The sequence below is a fragment of the Chelonia mydas genome, chromosome 1 (genome assembly GCF_015237465.2).
Source record: "Chelonia mydas isolate rCheMyd1 chromosome 1, rCheMyd1.pri.v2, whole genome shotgun sequence".
In the NCBI taxonomy this organism is placed as follows: Eukaryota; Metazoa; Chordata; order Testudines; family Cheloniidae; genus Chelonia; species Chelonia mydas.
The window spans coordinates 131,084,255-131,106,451 of record NC_057849.1 but is presented as its reverse complement, the minus strand read 5'-3'; the positions used below and the strand labels follow the sequence as shown (position 1 = coordinate 131,106,451).

The 22,197-nt window shown below is 41.7% G+C and overlaps 1 protein-coding gene across 4 annotated transcripts in view; it reads left to right on the top strand.

Moving 5' to 3' along the window:
- Positions 1 to 22,197, top strand: part of ARHGAP6 (Rho GTPase activating protein 6) — a 502,260-nt gene that overhangs the window by 420,736 nt on the left and 59,327 nt on the right. For all 4 annotated transcript variants that reach the window (XM_043537808.1, XM_037900064.2, XM_043537809.1 and 1 more), the window contains one exon: positions 10,291 to 10,362. In XM_043537808.1, coding sequence (XP_043393743.1) covers positions 10,291 to 10,362 — 72 coding nt within the window. The remainder of the gene's footprint in view (positions 1 to 10,290; positions 10,363 to 22,197) is intronic.

Genomic DNA, 22,197 nt, shown 5'->3' with positions numbered 1-22,197 from the left:
TTCTGAGGCTGTGTTGGTGGAGGGAAGAAGGAGGAACAGCCTGGGGACATCTGTGGCTCAGAGCTTCGATTTTTCTTCTTGACTTTATGCCCCACATCCCCAAAACTTTAGCCCAGGGCCCTCTAGATGAAATTATTCACCTTCCATCTGTGTTACAGCTGGCAGAGGTTTGAAAACTACTACATGGGGACTTTGCATTTCAGCAATATTAATCTAAATAAACATTGCAAGGAGGATTTATTAAAGTGCTGTTAAGGTCAGAAAAATGACAATGTAAAAATTGCACCATTTTACTCATCAGATTAGATCCATGTGTGTAGCCAGAAGCAAATCTGCTTTTTTTTTTTGTGACCAACAGAAAAGTTTCTCACTCCAAAAACACTACAGCTATGGAAAAGTGTGGCAGTCTCTGTTCTCTTTCATGCATTGTCAACAGAATTGTTAATTAACTTTCGATTTCAGAATCTTTATTCTAGGTGATGATGCACAAACCACAAGACTTTTGGTCCCTGGCTGGGTATTCAGGGCTGGCATAGGGAAACAGAATGATTTTTAGTGAGCAAATTTGGTATGGAAATCCATAAGAGAACAAACTTGCTTCATGAAACCATTTGTAGTCATTTTTCAGAGTAGAACTGCACTTTAAGTAAATCCACCCTATTTTTTTTTACAAATAAATTTACTTGTTTAGTAATATTCCATTAAATGAAAATTATGATGCTTACAGCTCCTATAGAGAAATACTAAATTGAGTTTCCATATTTTTAAAATCACATATCCTTCAATTACAGATTTATCATCTTCTTCTGTTTTGAATAAGCCATGGGTATGATATTTATCTCCCAGATAAGTCCCCTCTGCACTGTATGAAAATAACTCTTTGTTGTAGAACAGACCTTGTTTTCTTCCATAAATGGACAAGAAACACACGTCTTACAGAAAAAGAAAGATGCCAAATAAATGAGTTTATTTCTTCACTCAGTAACCCCATAAGGAACAGAGAATATTTCCTTTGTTGAAAACAGCTAAGAATTAAAATAATTGAAAGGCTCTGTCGCACTCTGTGCGCATAAAAGAAAAATGCACTTCTTCCTTTTCTGTAGGTTTCTTTGCATGTGACCTACTGAGAAAGACTTGTCATATGGCTTATTCATACAGACCTTGCATAAAAATAATAGGAGTTGTAGGATCATATTCTTGTTTTAGAATTTCTTGAAGCTTATTATGATGGGAATAATTCCATTATATGAAATATCATACGATAGTAGTGAGTTTGTTTTCTCAGTAACATGACATGGCAGGCACTAATGCGGTTATCATTTTACTGTATATTATTTTAATTAAAAATTAATTTCATATAATGGAGGGCTGTGCTAAGGCTGTATAGTATAATGACCTAAACTCCAGATAGCCAAGCCCTCCTGGATTTTAACCCCAGCTATGCTACTGACTTGCTGTATGATCTTGGGCAAGTCCCTTCAGGCTTGGTTGTGATAGCCTTCCTCACACTGAGTAATATCTGTAATAGGAAGAGAGCCTGAGACATAAGCCCTTGTATTAGAGGCCTGGTATGAGACAGGACCTGCTCACAAAATTTGGCAAGAACAAGGCTGATATTGCAGAAATACACATTCCTAAGAAGTGCTAGAGACAGAGTACTCACACAAACACATCCCAATATCAAGTGGTACCAGAACATCCTGATATCAAGGATGGTACTAAAACATTCCCCAAGGATAACAGGAATGCACTGACCCTTCGTAAAAGATAAGATCAGGATGACAGTACATAATAGAGATGTTTTGGTTGAACCAGCATGTCCAAGATGATGGGTGATAACTAGTGATGTCAGGGAGCAGTAACTATGTCAAAGGGGCAGTACTAACTTGTTTGTGTTGGGGTATAAAGATGTATCTCAGAGGGAGTAACTTTGTCTGGCCTTAGGGAGGAACGGAAAGTCCCGCCGTTCACTGAGTTGGTCCCTTGTTATGGGCATACATGTCTTAGTGGTCCAGCAGAGTCTGTGGATACTAGTACCATGCTTTGTTGACAATAAACCTGGCTGGGTGCCTTTATCCCTTAACAGATCTTGTGGTCATTGGGCGGTTCGCTCAAGGTCTGCCGTGCCAGCTGTCTGCGCAGGGCTGGGGCGGCACACAGAGTGAACACACGCACACAGCCAAACACCTATCCACATCTAACCACAATATCTTTCTTCTCAAAAAGGCCTATTGATTTCCCTAACAAGAGTAAAGTACTACTCAATTTGAGTAAGAGTAGCAGAATCTGAATGTTAGGGTATGTCTACATTGTAATAAAACACCTATGGCTGGCCAGTGTCAGCCCAAACATCCTGGAACCCGGGCCCACCCTATTTCACTGGGTTCCAACCTAGGGCCATTCAAAACAGTAGATCTATGCATGGCCTAGGGTCTGGTACTTTCATGCTTGTTCCCTGGGTCACTTCCTACCCTTTTTCCAGTCTCTGTCATCACCACAAATAGGTCTTGGGATCCCTCCTGGGTTCCTCTCTGGTCTGTCTCTGGAACCCCTTCTCCTGACAATAGCGAGTCATCACTCTCGGCTCTCAGTGGCTTGGCTGTGAGGCCCAGTCCTGGCTGTTTGGAGTCCTGGCAGCTTCTCGACAGGAGGCTGCTGTACACAACTTTCTCCTCCTTGATCAGCCCAGATTGAGCTGAGCCACTCCCTTTTGAATGCTCCCTCTAGTGGGAGCATTGCCAACAGAGCTGAGGAGATGTGGCTTCCTGTGTCCAGAGCAGCTCCTTAACCCTTGCCTCGCCAGTGTGGGGCTGATACACTCTGTCACAGATACCAAGAGATAAAGTTGTTTAAGCAACTTTGTAGTCTACAGATTTTTTTCAGATGCTTATAATTTTGTCTAACATTCACTTTTTAGGCATAAATTTCCCATGTTTCCAAAAATAGGAGTCTGAAGTTAGGTTCCTAAAACCTTATTTACAGCCTAGTCCAAATTCCATTGACTTCAATGGAAAGACTCCAGTTCACTGCAGTGGCTTTGGTTCAGAACCATAGGTGACCTGATTTTCAAAAATGCCAAGAACCCAACAGCAACCATTGGCTATAATTGCAGCTGCTTTTGATAAAGCACTTTTGATAAAGAGGTCACTTATTTAGATGTCTCAATATGGACTAGTCAGCCTGGCTTAGTCTCTTATTTTTCAAAATGGTGGCCTTAGCATGTATGTTGGACAGTGAACAACATAGAATTGGGTAGTGAATGAAGCAGAAAGATGAAAAATAACAAATATTGAACAATTGATTCATTTGTGTGCACCTTCTGACCTGCACATTCACTGAGGTAGGAATTCTGCAAAAAAGTGGTGGTATAATTAATGACTCTCATAATGCAAGAGCACATGGGAATAAAATTAAGCAGGCATCCTTTATTTTGTCATTTCCTGACTTTTTTAAGTACTTCACCTTGCAACTCTAGTATTCTTTTAATTTAGCTTTTTAAATTAATTTAAATTAATATATCATTGACAAAGGGAGCATATAAATAAAATATGCTGAAGGCTGGGTGAGGGTGGGGTTAGCTTTGTGGTTTAAGCACCTTCTAACCACAGGTTAGAATACTAAATGATATTTCATTGTAGATAGCACTACACTTGCAAATATTAGCTAATTAATCTTCAAAGCACTACAGTGAGAAGAATGAGTAAATTTTGCTTGTGGATAATAATACTTGCCTATTTCTCGGGAATGCTTTGAGGATTAATTCTATTCGCAAAGCACTATACATAAAATAAGCAAAGTACTATATAAATGCAAAACATTATTATTTATTGTTTTTGGATTGGAAAATTTTAAGGTTAAGATTTCCAAAGCTGCCTAAATGTGCTGAGTCCTTAAGTAGTTACAAATATTTCCAGAATGCCTTATGCCTGACATAACCAAAATGCATGCAGCAGAAATCGCTACCAAAAATATTTACATATTAAATAGATTTGATTTAATCATGTGTTCTGGTGGGAAAAAAATTGATTCTCCGTCCTCTTGGCTGCACAGAGCGACTAGCATCAGATTCTTCAATAAGATTCTCAAGTGTCTTTTCCATCTGTCTCACTTGAACCTTCACACTTTATTTTCTTGTCTTTGAGGCAGATCCTCAGCTATTGTACATGTTCATACGTCCGATGATGGATCTATGGTCAGTGATCCCTCGAAATTTGAGGATGATTGTCTTCCATAAAATGATAGCCAGTTATGATTGGTGGAACTGCAGGTAACTAATGAAGCCATTCTTGGATCCACAGAGCTTATCGAAGTTGGAACAGACATTTCCTGGTGGATGGTGAAGATCTAGATTGTTGAAGATCTAGATTGGGCTACAGCGTGTTCTTTCTTCCTTTCCCATTTCTCCATTTCCTGTTCTCTTTGTTGGGTCTCAAAATGTTGGGGTCCTTCCCTCAAGATCCTTCTTCATTTTTGTCGGATGAAGGCTTGGGTTTCCTATGAGTTTATGTCAATGTTGCATTTCTTCATGTTGGCTTTGAGGGTGTCTTTGAAGTGCTTTTTTTGCCCTCTCCTCATCCATTGGCCTTGACTCAGTTTTGAGAACATGACCTGCTTCAAGAGTCAATTGTTTGGCATTCAAAGAACATGACCAGCCCAACAGAGTTGGTGGCGAATGATCATAGCTTCAATGTTGGAGATTTTAGCTTGGGACAAAATGCTGCAGTTGGTGCATCCGTCATCCCTCTTAATTCAGAAGATATAGTGGAGGGATTGATGGTGATTTGGAGCTTGTTGGTGGAGCACTTTAGTTTTGTTAAGTATCAGAGGGGTAACCGTGTTAGTCTGTATCCACACAAATAACGAGGAGTCCGGTGAGAATGGGTTTTTTACCCACGAAAGCTTATGGCCAAATAAATCTGTTAGTCTTTAATGTGCCACCGGACTCCTTGTTGTTTTAGTTTTATTGAGTGTGAGGCCTCATTGGTTATAGGCCTCAGAGAGAATGTTGACTGTTTTTTTGAAGATCTTCTGAGTGGGTGCACAGAGCACAGTCATCTGCATATTGGAGTTCAGTGACTGATTTAGTGAAAATCTTTGTCTAGGATTGGAGGCAACTGAGGTTGAAGAGCTTGCCATCCATTCTATACTGGATGTCAAGTCTGCAGGGGAGCTAGTCAGTGATGAGAAGGAGGGTTGGAGCGATGACACAGACTTGCTTGACTCCTGTCTTGACTAAGAAGGGGTCCATTTTGGATCCATTGCTGATGACCATTGCAGATATGTTGTCATGGAGGAGTCGGGGGATGGCAACAAATTTTGGCGGGCATCGAAATTTCAGGAGCCTTCTCCACAGAACCTCATGATTGGTGGAATCAAATGCTTTCATGAGATTGATGAAGGCCCTGGATAGAGGACAGTGTTGTTTGCAGCACTTTTCCTGAAGCTGGCGGGCAGTGAAGATCATGTTGCTGGTACTCCAAGATGGTCTGAATCAACATTGTGGTTCTGGAAGCTGATTTCCTCAGCAATGGGGAACTGTCAGTTGAGGAGAATTTTGGCAAGGATCTTTCCGGACGTGGACAACAGGATGATTTCTCTGTAGTTTCCACATTCTGATTTGTCTGCTTTCTTGAAGATGGTCACAATCATGGCATCCCTAAAGTTGGCTGGGATTGCTTCTAAATTCCAGATCTAGAGGATTAGGGCATGAAGCTGACGAGCCAGTTCTTCTCCTTTGAAGATTTCGGCAGGGATTCTGTCAGCTCCAGATGCCTTTCATCTGTTTGATGGCTTTCTTTATCTTGTTCAGCGCTGATGGAGTTCTAAGGTTCTCCTTGCTGGGATGTTGAGGGATTAAATCGAAGATGTTTTCATCAACATTGAAGTTACAATTCAGGAAGTCTTCAAAGTGTTCCTTTCATCGTCCATTGATCGATTTTGTTGTCCTTGAAAATGTTGGCTCTATCCCTGGAGAGAGAGCTCGTGGGTGCGACATCTGTAGAGGGCTTTGGTAGCACTGAAGAATCCGCATATGTCATGGATGTGAGCAAGTTGTTGAATCTCCTTCACTTTGATCTCCCACCACTTGTTCTTCATTTCATGGGTTTTCCTTTATGTCCATCATCAATTCAAAGCTGAGGTTCAAAGGAAAGGAATGGACCTATGACCAACACTACCAGATGAGTATCTTTCCCCTGGTATTCTAAAGCTTCTTTCTGTTCTCCAAGGATGCACTCTTCTAAGGACTCTGCTCTGTATTCTCTTTCCCCCGCCATACTGGTCCTTTATTGTGCTGCAAACCCCTCCTCTGGTCCTGACAACTTGTGCACTATGTCCCAGCTTGCAAAGGGACATGCACAAAGATGTAGATGCTAAGGCTCACTCATGTGTAAATTGGGGCTTTGCATTCATACATACATTTGCATGTGTTCAATCCTGATTTTTTGTGTGCAGCAGGTGTTACTCGTGCATTTTTTTAGAATCTTGCCCATATTTCTTATGCCAATGCTTGACACTGCTTTCAGTTGAGTGTACTGGGAGTAAAACAGCATTGCTCTAAACATGGTCCTTTTCATAATGTTATTTGGGCAGGGAGTGTCTCTTTTGGTTGTCTGCACTGCTATTATAGAATGTCTAAAATGTAGAGATACTAAAAACTGTGGACATTTATAAAAGAAAAAAGAAATGCACATGGGGGATATCTCCAAATCTGGGCCAAATTCTGAACCTGAGTTGAATTATTTCTGATTTATACTAGTGTAATTGAGAGTAGAATTTGACATTTTATTCTAAAATATGTTATACTTTTTTGTTCTTAACAGGGACAGTATTCAGGCAAGTGTATAAAAATAGCTCTGTCTAACTAATGGTAGTATGAATAATACTGTTATATGGTAACATGACTGCTGAATAACCCTAATCATAAAGCCTGTTTGTGAAATTGCTTTGTGTAAGAAAACATGCTGAGGCGATATTTGTTGCTCTTGCTACAATGAAACAAATATAGTATAAGTTTTCTTTTGTGTATTACAAAAACAGCATGTTAAGAGTAAACATGCATTAATCACTAAGCAGAGTAGTGCGTACATTCAATATAGGTCTATTATATTTCTTTGATATTAGAAAACAAAAAGTGACATGTTAAAGTAGGCACATAACTTAACCTAGAGTATTGAGTTTATACCTGTTATAATGTCATTTTTGTTGACTTTTCATTATATTCTTAAGAAAATAATGGCAGCCAACCGTTTGAAATAGTTGAGTCAAGAAGAAACCTGCCTACCCTGCTACGTGAACTCTTCAGTGCCTAATACCCCATAGAATTTTTTTTTTAATGTACTATGTTGAAACAATTGTTCTTCTAAAATTCTTATCCATCTGAACTGATCTGGACATGCCATACACAGATGGAAAGCTTGTTGTCTGAGGAATCTGGTTTTTTAAGTTGGTCAATTAGCAACCACCTGACATGACTATCAGAATTCTTACTTGAGTCTTGTTTTTCTCCCCACCTGTCCCCAAGATATTAGCTGTGTATCAGTGTAACTGAAATATAGCCCCATGACTACAGGTGAAGCATAAGTAGTAGAATTGTGGAATCTGCTTTCAACTTGTCTAACAGTAACACCTAATACTTAGGCAACTCTCTGCTAGGCAGCTCTCTGACACCACATTCTACAGGCCATTAACCTCTGATCCCACTGAGGGGTACCAAAAGAAACTGCACCATCTGCTCAAGAAACTCCCTGGAAAAGCACAGGAACAAATCTACACAGACACACCCCCTAGAGCCCTGACCAGGGGTATTCTATCTGCTACCCAAGATCCATAAACCTGGGAATCCTGGACGCCCCGTCACCTCAGGCATTGGCACCCTGATAGCAGGATTGTCTGGTTATGTGAACTTTCTCCTCAGGCCCTACGCTACCAGCACACCCAGCTATCTTCGAGACACCACTGACTTCCTGAGGAAACTACAATCCATTAGTGATCTTCCAGAAAACACCATCCGAGCTAGTATGGATCTAGAAGCTCACTACACCAACATTCCACACAAAGATGGACTACAAGCCGTCAGAAACAGTATCCCTGATAATATCACGGCAAACCTGGTGGCTGAGCTTTGTGGCTTTGTCCTCATCCACAACTATTTCAGATTTGGGGATGATTTATACCTTCAAGTCAGCGGCACTGCTATGGGTACCCACATGGCCCCACAGTATGCCAACATGTTTATGTTTTCAGCTCTCGTCCCCTAATGCCCCTACTCTACTTGCGCTACATTGATGACATCTTCATTATCTGGACCCATGGGAAGGAGGCCCTTGAGGAATTCCACCATGATTTCAACAATTTCCACCCCACCATCAACCTCAACCTGGACCAGTCCACACAAGAGATCCACTTCCTGGACACTCAGTACAAATAAGCGATGGTCACATAAACACCACCTTATACCGGAAACCTACTGACCACTATACTTACTTACATACCTCCAGCTTTCATCCAGATCTTGGGAGACAGACCAGTCCTCGCTTACAGACAGCCCCCCAACCTGACGCAAAGACTCACCAGCAACCACACATCACACAACAAAAACACTAACCCAGGAATCTATCCTTGCAACAAAGCCCGATGCCAACTCTGTCCACGTATTTATTCAAATCACACCATCATAGGACCTAATCACATTAGCCACGCCATCAGGGGCTTGTTCACCTGCACATCTACCAATGTGATATATGCAGTCATATGCCAGCAGTGCCCCTCTGCCATGTACATTGGCCAAACCGAACAGTCTCTACACCAGGGGTCTCAGACATGCAGCTCGCAGAATTATTTCCTGCGGCCCACCGTAGCTCCCCTCATCTCCTGCCCCCCCCCCCCCCCCCCAAGCGTGCCACGTCCCTGCTCCTCCGCCTACCTCTCAGCGCTTCCTGCAGCCAAACAGCTGTTTGGTAGTGCTTAGGACTTTCCAGGACGGAAGGGGGAGGAGTGGGGATGCGGCGTGCTCAGGGGAGGAGGCGGAGAAGAGGCGGGGCAGGGGTGGAGATTTGGGGAAGGGGTTGGAATAGGGACAGGGAGGGGCGGAGTTGGGGTGGGGACTTTGGGAAAGGGGTTGGAATGGGGGCGGGAAGGGATGGGAAGAGGTGGGGCAGGGGCGGGACCTCATGGAAGGGGTGGAGTGGAGGCAGGGCTGGAGGCAGATGGGGGGGCTTTTGTATCTTTGTTTGAAAAGGTGTCAATGATGTGGCCCTCGGTCCAATATACTAGTCTTCATGTGGCCCTCGTGGTGATTTGAGTTTGAGATCCCTGCTCCACGCAAAAGAATAAATGGACACAAATCAGATATCAAGAATTGTAACATTCAAAAACCAATTGGAGAGCACTTCAGTCTCCCTGGACACTCAATAACAGATTTAAAAGTGGCCATTCTTCAACAAAAAAACTTCAAAAACAAACTTCAGCGAGAAACTGCAGAGCTGGAATTAATTTGCAAACTTGACACCATCAAATTAGGCCTGAATAAAGACTGGAAGTGGCTGGGTCACTGCAAAAAATAATTTTTCCTCGGTTGATACTCACACCTTCCTGTCAACTGCTGGGAGTGGGCCACACCCACTATGATTGAATTGGCCTTTTTAGCGCTACACAAAGTAATTTTCCCTTTGTTGATATTCACCCCTTCTTGGGTGAGGGAACTATTGGGAATGGGCCACATCCATTGAATTGGCCTTGTTAGCACTGACACCTCCCCCCTCCCCCAATTTGGTGAGGCAACTCCCATCTTTTCATGTGCTGTATATTTATACCTGCCTACTTTTTTTCACTCCATGCATCTGATGAAGTGGATTATATCCCACGAAAGCTTATGCCCAAATAAATGTGTTAGCCTCTAAGGTGCCACAAGGATTCCTTTTTGTTTTTACTGATACAGACTAACATGGCTACCCCACTGAAACCTAATACTTATGTATCATTTGAGATCTTTCCATTGTGCAAACTGGTGTGTCGGTGGATGTGCATACTATGATCCCACCTCCTCCATAGACCCTCTTAGGAGCACAGAACGGAAAGAGTCTCAGTGCTCCCCTGAACTCAAGGATTGTGACGGTCCCTGGCATTTGTCTCACACACACACACACACACACACACCTCCTTATACCCTTTCCTTTCTCAGTATGCCCAATCATGTCCGATTGACAATTTAACCCTATATATTCTAGTTTATGGATAATGCTACTTTAACTATTCTTTCTCCTCACATATTTCTTTTTCTTTCTCTTATAGATGGACAAAAGAGGAAAAAATCCTTAAGAAAGAAACTGGACTCATTAGGGAAGGAGAAAAACAGAGATAAAGGTACAGTGAAGATTAAAGACGTACATATTTATCTAATAGCTGTACATTTTTTATGAGATTTGTATTCTGAAATGTGTATCTTCTGCAATAGGACTGTGTTACCTAAACTGATACATTACCTAGTCATTTATTCTCCAATGGAAAAAATACTATATTTTATATTGTATTTTTTTTGTCGCTGCCATAATCTAGCTGCACTGTGCAATATTAACTTTTTTTACGCAAGCAACCTTTTTACCTAGCAAATGGAAATTATTGTTATTGTTTAAAACATGGCAAACTATCATCGCTACTATACAGTCAGTTTCAAATAAGTTCAGGGTGACACATGTATGGCCAAATTTTTGAGGACACCTCAAACCAGACTCTAAAGTTGCACCCACAGTTTTGTGCTTTTAGATAATTGTGTGTCTAACATTGCAGTCACTGTTTTAGAAGAGGCTGCAGAAAAGTTGGCCTGGAATCAAAAACTATAGTTATGAACGAGCATTAATGGCATTTAGCATTCTGACACCAATGTTGATATACTAATTAACTGCAAGAATGGAGTTTTGAAATGACATTTTGTAACTAATATAGCTACTGAGCCAGTGTAATTTTTTGACTGTTTGTGCATTTCTAGAAAGGGCACGTTTGTTTCAGTTTGTTTTGTTCGTTTTTTAATGATTCATCAATAAAGCTCCATGTTGATCTGAAACGTGTGTGAATAAATGTTATAATTAAGCTTTATCACATTAAGATTGCTGATACAGATCAGGAAAAAATGAAATGCCTGTGGTCATGTTTATTTTTAAAGATTTTTGTAATAGTTTTTCCAGTTGATTTAGGTGATTCAATAGCCTAACTAAATTATGACCATTATTTGCTGAATAAGTTAATACAAATACACTTAATTTTCCTCACCGCACATCAAATTTCCAGCTTTTGGCCTTATTTATTTACCCATATATTTAATTGCAATACTTTTCCAGGAATTTCTTAAAACCAAAATTCAGCTTTAAAATACAATTGAACAGACTATAGTGCAATGCAGACTATTACATGCTACAATAGAGTGAAGTATTAATTTATTTCAGTTTTATTTTTCTTATGACTTCCTCACAGACTTGGAGTTCTTCTATTCATTGAACTATTCAGCACCATATAGAAGCAGTCTGCACACACACTAAATACAGCACCCAGGTAGAGGCAGTTGCGCCAAAAGACTATCATCCAACAAGGTGGTACATGGAAAATGAGGGGTCTCATACTCCACTGAATCATGGATAGTTGACGCTTTATAAACTATTGCATTCAACAGCATGAACCTAAGACTAGGTTACTTACCTGCAAACATCCTTAGGCTCTTGAGAGTTAACTACTTGTAATTGGAACTCGGTTTAAAAAAAAATTCTGTTGACGATTCATCTGGCAGAATAGAATCCAGCTTACTCTCCTGCAGCTGTGTTGCTCTGGAGTGATAAGAGAAGAAAGATTAGTAAAACCTTACGTTTGTCACTAAGGGAACAGATGTAACATTGAACACACAGAGGCGGCGGGGGGACGGGATCAAATACAGTAGAGAACTGTGTTAAATGTAAACTACTAAAAATTAAAGGGAAAGCAGAACTTTTCTTCTGTGTAGTAAAGTTTCAAAACTGTATTAAGTCAATGTTCAGTTTAAGCTTTTTAAAGAACAACCATAATGTTTTGTTCAGAGTTACGAACATTTCAGAGTTACGAACACCTCCATTCCTGAGGTGTTCATAACTCTGATATTTTACTCCTATATTTTATTTTACGCTGATACTTTACTCCTTTTTGAACAAAGAATAACCATATTTTTAATTATTTCTTTCAGTGTGTGCTACCTTGCACTTGACTGTAGTAAATTTAATTATCCATCATGTTGCTCAGCTTGCTAATTTTTTCCCCTAGTCTTCTTTAGTCTTGAGTAAACTAATTTAGTTTTTTGAGAAAATTCTGTTTGCTATTCATCCCATTTTCAAGATAGTTAATAAGCAGATAGTAAATAACACTGATTCTAGAACTGATTTGTGACATGCTTTACCATAAACTCCTTATGCACAAGGAACTGACCACTTGTTCCTAAACTCTGTCTTCTGTCTCTTAACCAGTTTTGAATGTGTGGTAGGATTTTATCTTCCATCCTAGGGTTTTGAGCGTCTTTAATAGTCTCTTGAGAAAATCTTTATTTACAAGCTTCTTTGAGAGTCTAAGGACTTGTCTACGTCTGTATAGTACATTAGTGTGCACCAGCTGGGATGCAAATTCCACTGCACACTTCTGTGTGGACCCTGCCTGTGCACACTAAAAGTTCCCTAGTGTATGTTGATATAGGTCACAGTACTATGTCAATGTGCAGTAGGGAACTTTTAGTGTAGACCAGCAGTGTGACACATTAGTGCACATTAACACACCATGTAGACAAGCCCTAAATAAATTGCACCTACTTGTTCTCCTTTAGTCGGTGTACTATTCTCTAGTTTAATAACTGATCGTAAATATGAATTATCTATTTTGATAATGGTTCAATTACTTCTATAGTACCATCAAAAACTTTTGTTTTCCAGAATTCTACTTCCAGAACTATTTCAGTGCCTCCTTTCTTTCTTTCTTTCTTTCTTTCTTTCTTCCTTCCTTTCTTTCTTTCTTTCTTTCTTTCTTTCTTTCTTTCTTTCTTTCTTTCTTTCTTTCTTTCTGTTTATTATGAAAAGATAGCTTCTCACTTTTGTTACATGTAAATGCTTACCCTAGGATAACTCTTTCCCCCATATTTCACCATGAAAAAGATTATTTAAACAATATCATTTTGTTTCTTTGCATCACTCTAGCCTTTTAAAATGTTTCTTTATTGTGTAAAAGTTTATTTCATCCAATCACTGACTCTGGCAGGCTCTTACAGTACTGCTTAGATACTTATGAATATTTTTTCTGTCTATCTATCTATCTATCTATCTATCTATCTATCTATATATAAGGTATTTGTTCTTAAGATTTTTATTTTAGCTGTAGCATGTTACCTGCCAACAATTTCCATTCTGTTAGCATCTCTTAGGCTGGATTTTTGTTTTTTATTGGACGTGTTTTTTTGAATGCATCTTGCTATGTAGGGCTGAATCATTACCATAAGCAAAGGGCAACATACTGTTTCTCTTATTCCTTCTTGTTTTTACTTACTTCCTGGTATTCTGTAATACTTATAATAACTTTAACTACACATTTTTACCTGTTTCTGTGCTGATTCTGTGGATTTTAATTTCTTATTTTTTCCCTTTGGGCTGAAGGCTAGGACTATAACAGAGTTTAAAAGAGAACTGGATAAATTAATGGAGGTTAAGTCCATTAATGGCTATTAGCCAGGATGGGTAAGGAATGGTGTCCCTAGCCTCTATTTGTCAGAGGTTGGAGATGGATGGCAGGAGAGAGATCACTCGCTCATTACCTGTTAAGTTCACTCCCTATGGGGCACCTGGCATTGGCCACTGTCGGTAGACAGGATACTGGGCTGGATGGACCTTTGGTCTGACCCAGTATAACCATTCTTATGCACGTACGTTTCAAACTTGTCTCTCCTAACACCCCTTTATCCTTCCAAACACTCTTATCTTGAAGTTTAATATCAAAAGCCTATATGTTCCACTCCTGCAAAAAATAACATACAGGGGAACAAACGTGTGGGAAAAATATCCTGTTCTACATGAGCCACAGAGTTCCTATTTTCCCTTCTTCCTTCAGAGGCTGCTGGATTGATGGAGGTGGCAGATAGGTAGGCAATAATGTAGACAAAGGGAGCAAAGGGCCAGGAGACCATAAGGATCCTGGACCCACCTCTGGAGTGTGTTCACCTGAACAGAAGTGTTCTGCTCTGCACTGCTCTGCAGCTCCCCCCAGCCTACAAGAACAATAGCCATCCCCATCTCTTGCATGATGTTTTTTTAACAGGCTTTTCTACCATTTATTTTATAAAGAGAATGTCTTCCAGTACCGGGCAACTGATTCAAAACAAAAATCCACTCAGCTCTGTGGATGTGGGCATACTCACACAAACGGGTCACGACCACTCACTCATTCACGGTTACTTGTCCCAAGTTCTCCTGCGACTAGTGACCCAGCTGGCTTGCCTAAGAGATTGGGCTAGTAGATTGGTTCTTCAGGGCTGAGAAGGGGTCAAAGTTAGGGCAAGTAAGGAAATAACAAAGGTAGAGCAATGTGTCAAGGTTTCCAGAATACCCGTTATGGGCTAGATTATGGCTGGCCTTTATGTCAGTGCAAAGAGCCTTCCCTTCCCTGGATCATCCCCTGTGCAGATCCTGCCTCAGCTGCAGACCCTGCGCTTTGAGGTGCCCAAGGACAGTTGCCTCTGTGTTTGACCAGGGATGAACAGTACCTGAAAAGGAGTAGCGAATGGAAGGGAGAAGGTGGGGCCTTGCTCCCTGCCCTCAGGTACTTCTCCCTCTGAGCTAGCCATTAGGGCAGGGCAGGCACACTGTGGGAAGCAGGCTAGGGAAGGATTGTTTTTCCAAGAGGTGCATCCTCTCCTTGATTTCTCCCAGATGGTGCATCCCTGCACTATCCTCAACAAATTGCTATACCCTAGAGGTACAGTCTAGCTTCATCTATCAAAGGGGCATAATAATACATATTGTACAGGGGTATTGTGTGATTTAATCACTGATATTTCAGGATCAGATCTTGTTCTACTCACTTAACAGCAGATTATATCTATCTATTTATCTATCTATCTATCTATCTACCTATCTATCACTTCTGCATGAGTGAAAGTATCAGTAGCCAGATAAATCCCAGTGTTTTCTAAAGTCATCACAGGCAGCAAAAGAATGCTCTTTAGTCAGATTTATATCAGTGTTTTGTCATTTTTGATAGCTACATCTGTCATCATTTAATTAAAAGAGAAAAGGCTCAAAAACTTAAGTACCTTTTTTCTTTGTTTTTACTGTTTGAGTGACTCATCACAGCAGGGTACAACAAATCTTGCTGGATGTGAAAAACTAAGCACCCCACCCAAATATTGTAGTCAGTGTTTTCAGCTTCTACCAGTGTCATCGTCTTTCTCTTCTCCATCTTCTTGTATTTATAGTCACTCTGGCCATCTAAGCATTTTCCAGGCATTCTGTTTTGCTGCTGACAGTGAGAGTGCTCAGTCTGGGGGAGTAATAAAATGTCAGTGTTGGTCTGAATGGGATGCCTGGCATGCTGACAGCTGAGATCCTGTTCCCTTACAAATTCACTTCTAATTTTGATGACAGGAGAAACAGCCGTTCATCTGTCTTTAGACAGTGATATGGGTGTTAGTTTAAGCATCCCTTCTTTGACTGTACACCCTTGCATTCCAGAGATAGATGCCTCTTCGAAAGGATTTCTCCTGCAAGATTTTATCAGTGAGCTGATTCCTCGCTCCCTCTCCCACAGCCTCCTCTTAAAAACAAATAGTGAAGTATTTTCCTTGAACACTAACTAGAACCACATAATAAAATTCAGAAGGTACGTGCATGGTGACATCATTGCGGGAGTTTAAGTCTTTGGAATATGGTATGATCATTTTGTTTTATTTTAAATATTTTATGCTTTCAGAAAACTCTAGAGGTGGACCATGAAACTTTTAAACTTGGTTTGTTCAGCAACTGAGAATTATCCAATTTGCCTTTGTTTCTGTGTGGAATGTAAACATTTAGGGCGCAGTTCAGCCTCCTGAACCCCAAAGAGGCTGTTTGTGGTGGATTGCTGGTTATTTCTAGAGAAAAAGCACTTCTGTGAATAAATATTTGATTTGTCTTTGCAGCCAGAAATTCTGGAAACCTTCTTCCATGCTTGTTTTCCACCCATTTTCTGTGAATTTAAAAGTATTTTCTTACTGTTTACACTTAAGCTGCTTCAGTAATAATTCACTCTAATGTTGTCAGTATGCCTTGGCATATTCTTAGGAGAGAAGAGTTCCATAATAAATACAAAAAGTTTCTTTTTCATTATAGTATTTTTGTTTCAGGCCTTGTCTGTGCCCTACTGCGTTTTGTTTTATTACATTTCTAAAACGTGCCTCTTGTGATCTCTAAGCATCTGAGCAATTTTAAAAACCGCATTATGTCATGTTTGGACTTATGTCAACTAAGAACTTCAGGGACTCTTCATTTAAAAAAATCAAAATCCTTCCCACAGAAAAAGGCTGACTAAATCAAATCAAGGCCTTATGATCTCAGACCGGCAAGAAAAGTTCCAGTTGCAGATCCCTCACTTGGGTGAAAACCTTGGGTGAAATCTTCACTTCACTCCATTGAAGTCAGTAGGAGTTTTGCCATTGACTTCAGTGAAGCCAGAGTTTCACCCTGCCTCCAGTCCTCAGACACTTGAATTTAATTCTTCTTCGAGTGATCGATACATGCCCATTCCACTGTAGGTGTGTGCGCACCTCATGCACAGTTGTCAGAGATTTTTCCCTGAGCAGTATCCATCGGGCAGCATAAATGCCGTCTGGTCCCTGGCGCCACAACACACATGTATAAAGGGCTGCGCTGACCCCAATCTCCCTCAGTTCCTTCCTACCACCAGTGACGGTTGTTGGAGCTCTGATCTTTGTACCTCCAAGTCTTCCCTCTTATAATGTATATATTACCTGTAGAATCAGTTTTTGATCTCGTGTAGTGTGTTTGTACATATTTAGATATACGAATAAGTTTAGGATATTAATTTTCTAGAGTGGTTTCCTAGTTGGATACCGGGGTTGGTTCTGGACTAATACCTCATTCTCCTGGCTTCAAAGACTGTCACTCATGTAATAAGTCTATGCCAGTAAGCTGCCCACACCCCAGCTTCCTTACGTGTCTGGCAGAGGTGCATGTGAGTGACATTTGTAGAGGGTTCAAAGCCCAATTGAAAAAGAACAGTGCTGCCAGACTAAAGTACCACCTTAAGGAGTCTGCGCTTTGCCCGCTGTTGGAACCTTCCCACTCAGAATGGGAACCGAGTAAGTATCATTTGGCTAAGAGTGCTTTCCCTCTTCTAATTGAGCCTAGAGGCAGATCCTCATCACCGGTACCTAAGAAGAGACAGCATAAGTCTCCCAAAGACTTGGTACCAGGGCTTTTGAAGTCTACAGTGAAGGCAACAAGCGGAGGCAAGGACTTGGAGGTGTGTTCAAAGAGGAGACATCCCCAGATACAGTCTGTAACCCAGAGGGATTACTGACTCTGGAGCCCAGGAAAGGTCTGTGGAGCCCAGTCCCTGAAGTGCATTTTTTGGTACCGCAGACCCCAGAGCCCTTTCTGGTGTCCTCTACACCAAAGCCTTTCAAGGCAGCTAGATTGTTGCTTAACCTGATGGTGCTGGCTTCCCCTGCTGTTTAAACAATGAGGAGTACTTGTGGCACCTTAGAGACTAACAAATTTATTTGAGCATAAGCTTTCATGGTCTAAAACCCACTTCATCAGATGCATGGAGTGGAAAATACAGTGAAGATAGATATACAGAGTACATGAAAAGATGGGGGTTGCTTTACCAATTCTAACAAGACAATTCAATTAGAGTGGGCTATTATCAGCAGGGGAAAAATCACTTTTGTAGTGGTAATCAGGGTGGCCCATTTCAAACAGTTGACAAGAAGGTGTGAGTAACAGTAGGGGGAAAATTATCATAGGGAAATAGTTTTTAGTTTGTGTAATGACCCATCCATTCCCAGTCTTTATTCAGGCCTAATTTGATGGTGTCCAGTTTGCAAATTAATTCCAGTTCTACAGTTTCTCATTGGAGTCTGTTTTTGAACTTTTTTTATTGAAGAATTGCCACTTTTAAGTCTGTAATTGAGTGTCCAGGGAGGTTGAAGTGTTCTCCGACTGGTTTTTGAATGTTATAATTCTTGACGTCTGATTTGTGTCCATTTATTTTTTTACGTAGAGACTGTCCGGTTTGGCCAATGTACATGGCAGAGGGGCACTACTGGCACATGATGGGATATCTCACATTGGTAGATGTGTAGGTGAACGCGCCCCTGATGGTGTGGCTGATGTGATTATGTCCTATAATGGTGTCCCTTGAATAGATGTGTGGACAGAGTTGACAACGGGTTTTGTTTCAAGGATAGGTTCCTGGGTCAGTGTTTTTGTTGTATGGTGTGTAGTTGCTGGTGAGTATTTGCTTCAGGTTGTGGGGCTGTCTGTAAACGAGGACTGGCATGTCTCCCAAGGTCTGTGAGAGTGGGGAATCGTCCTTCAGGATGGGTTGTAGATCCTTGATGATGCGCTGGAGAGGTTTTAGTTGAGGGCTGAAGGTGACGGCTCATGGTGTTCTGTTACTTTCTTTGTTGGGCCTGTCCTGTAGCAGGTGACTTCTGGGTACTCTTCTGGCTCTGTCAATCTGTTTCTTCACTTCCCCAGGTGGGTATTGTAATTTTAAGAACGCTTGATAGAGATCCTGTAGGTGTTTGTCTCTGTCTGAGGGATTGGAGCAAATGTGGTTGTATCTGAGGGCTTGGCTGTAGACAATGGATCGTGTGATGTGGTCTGGATGAAAGCTGGGGGCATGTAGGTAAGTATAGTGGTCAGTAGGTTTCCGGTATAGGATGGTGTTTATATGACCATTGCTTATTTGCACTGTGGTGTCCAGGACCATGGCCTGCACATAGCCGGGTCCTGCCTCCATATCAGTGGCCCTCTGGTTCTTCTTTCCACATTCTAAAGTCTCTCCACTCCTTTCCCGCTCTTCTATATCGTCTAGGTGCCAGGAGCATCTGCAGCAAGGTCACTGTGTTCCCTTTCCCCATACTGGCACCGTGCAGGTGGAACAGTGTGCTCAGGGACTCTCCTGTGGAGGAATTGGAGAAGGGACCTCCTCAACAACGCTTAGCTTCTTCTTCATTGCCTGATGAGAGGATGGTGACTGAGTCTACTAGTCCTGCTCCTGATCATTCCAGAGCTCATCAAGCATTGCTGATGAGGGTGGCTGTAGCTGGAGATGTTCAACCAGAAGAGGTACAGGAAAGATCACACAGGCTCATGGACATTTTAGCTTGTTCAGGACATTCTAGGGTAGCTCTCCCTATTAATGAGGCTATCCTGGAACCTGTCAAGTTTTTATGGCAAACTCCATCTTTCCTACCTCCCAGTGCTAAAAGTGTGGAGAGAAGATACTATGTCCCTTCAGAGGGTTTTGAGCATTTCTATAACCATCCTCCTCCAGACTCCCTGGTAGATGCTGCTGCCAATGAAAAAAAGAGACAGGGACATCAGGCCTCTACCTTGAAAGGGAAAGAAGCACAAAGGCTGGACCTGTTTGTCAGGAAGCTTTATTTCACAGGAGGTTTACAGTTTAGGTTTGCGAACCAAGAGGCTCTGCTGGGTCAATATGATTTCAGCCTTTGGGATAAAACTTGAAGTTCAAAGACAAGCTTCTTGGTGAGACAAATCAGGAGTTCATTGCAATGGTGGAGGCGGGCAACTGAGTTGCCAAACCAACATTGCTAGTGAGCCTGGTGGTGGACTGTGTGGCTCAAGGTATAGCTTCCGCCATCACTATGTGATGTTCATCTTGGCTGCAGTGGACAGGTATTCCCCAGGAGGTGTAACAAATCATTCAAGACATCCCATTTGAAGGCCCCCTACTCTTTACTGATAAGACAAATAAGAGACTTCATAACCTTAAGGATTCAAGCATGACCCTTGTGTCTCTGGGTATTTATACACTGGCAACATAAAAAAAGCAGTCCCAATGATTTAAGTCCTTCTCACTGCATACCCAAGATCTGTCCAAAAGGAGGAGCAGAAGTTACAAGAGGCATCCTCTTCTGCAACTGCCAGTTCAGGCAAACTGGGTCCTCTAAACAATCATTTTGACCTGTTGGTTGACAGTAGTCAACCACTTACCAGACAACCATCTTTCTCCACCTCAATTTTTGCCAATCACCTATACCACTTCCTAAGTGTGTGGACCTGTATCACCACAGATCAGTGGGTCTTAAAGCATGGTGAAACTGGGATACACCCTTCAATTTATTTCTATCCCCCCTCTTCAGGGACCACTCTCACAAGAGTCTGCTACTTCTGGAGATCCAGTCTCTTCTCATGGGGGCCATATAGGAAGTTCCCATGTCATTCAGAGGGAAAGGATTTTATTCATGTTACTTCCTAATCCTGAAGGCAGAGAGGGATCGCAGGCCCATTTTATTTCTAAGGCAGCTAAACAAGTTCCTAAAGAAAACAAAATTCCAGATTGTTACTCTAGCATTATCCCTTCCCTAGGTCCCAGGGACTGCTATGCTACTCTCAACTTTAAAGGATGTTTATTTTCACTTGACAATTCACCAGAGCCACTGAAAGTTTCTCAGATTCATGGTCAATGGATCCCACTATCAGATCACGGTACTGCCTTTCAACCTGTCAGCAGACCTATCATATTCACAAAATGTCTGGCTGTAGTAGCAGCTTTCTTGCAAAGGTCAGGAATCCATGTGTTCCCTTATCTGAATGACTGGCTAGTGAGAGACTAGTCCAGGTCTCGGGAACTCTCCAATATAGCCACTATTCAGTCCACTTTCAACATGCTGGGGCTCCTAATCAGTACAGAGGAATCTATTCTGACACCTGTTCAAAGAATAGAATTCATTTGGGCAGTCATGGACTCTACACAGACCAGGGCTTTCCTGCCGGAGCAGAGGTTCCAAACAATGTGGGTCATTGCTCAAGATGTAAAGGCACGCCCTGTCACTATGGTTTGGAATTGCCTCAAACGTCTAGGGCACATGGAAGCATGCACTTACGTGGTGCAGCATGCCAGGCTACACCTCAGAGAACTACAGGTTGCTCAGCTCGGGGTGCTCACAGGCCCATCGTCACATGGAGATGGTGGTTCAGGCATCTGCTCAGGTCTTGTCCTCCCTGGACTGGTGTCTTCAAAGAACCTGCAAATGTTTGTGAGGGAGTTGTTTTTGCCCCACCACAACAGTCACCCACTCTAGTCACAGATGTATTGGATCTAGGTTGGGGAGCTCGCTTAGGTCCGCTTCACACTCAGGGCCTTTGGTCTTCTCAGGATCTAAGTCTCTAAATAAATAGCAGGGAGCTTCAGGCCATTTGTTCAGCTTGTGTGGTGTTCCTTCTACATATCAAGGGATGGAATTTGTTGTTACTCACAGACAGCACAGCAGCCATGTTCTGTGTAAACAAACAAGAGGCTGGAGGTGGGGCTTTAGTTAAAGTTATGCCAAGTGGCAATCCTCCTTTGGAATGCCTACATTGCCAGGTCTATCAACCTGAGAGTTGCTTACCTTCCAGGAAGAAAAGGAGTACTTGTGGCACCTTAGAGACTAACCAATTTATTTGAGCATGAGCTTTCGTGAGCTACAGCTCACTTCATCGGATGCATACTGTGGAAACTGCAGAAGACATTATATACACAGTACCTTGAACACACACTGGGAAATCTCCTGAGCAGGTTGTTGCAGGTCACCCCGAGTGGTCTCTTCAACCAGATGTGATCAGGTCCATTTTAAAGCTGTGGGGAACTCCCCAGGTAGACCTATTTGCAACAAAAGCAACAAAAAAAAAAGTAATATTTTTTATTCCTGAGTCGGTCATAGTGCAGTTTCACTGACAGATACCTTCCTGCTATCCTGATCAAAAGGTCTGCTGTATGCTTTCCTGCAGGTTCTGCTCCTGCTCAAAGTCTTGTCCAAGATCAAGCAAGATTCTGCTTATCTTATTCTGATAGCCCCTGCATGAATCTATCAAGGTTGGTTTTCAACTCTGCCAGCACTATTAGTCAGACCTCTGCTGTTGCTCCTCAGAGATGTGGATGTGATCTCCCAGGACCATGGCTGCTTCCTTCATC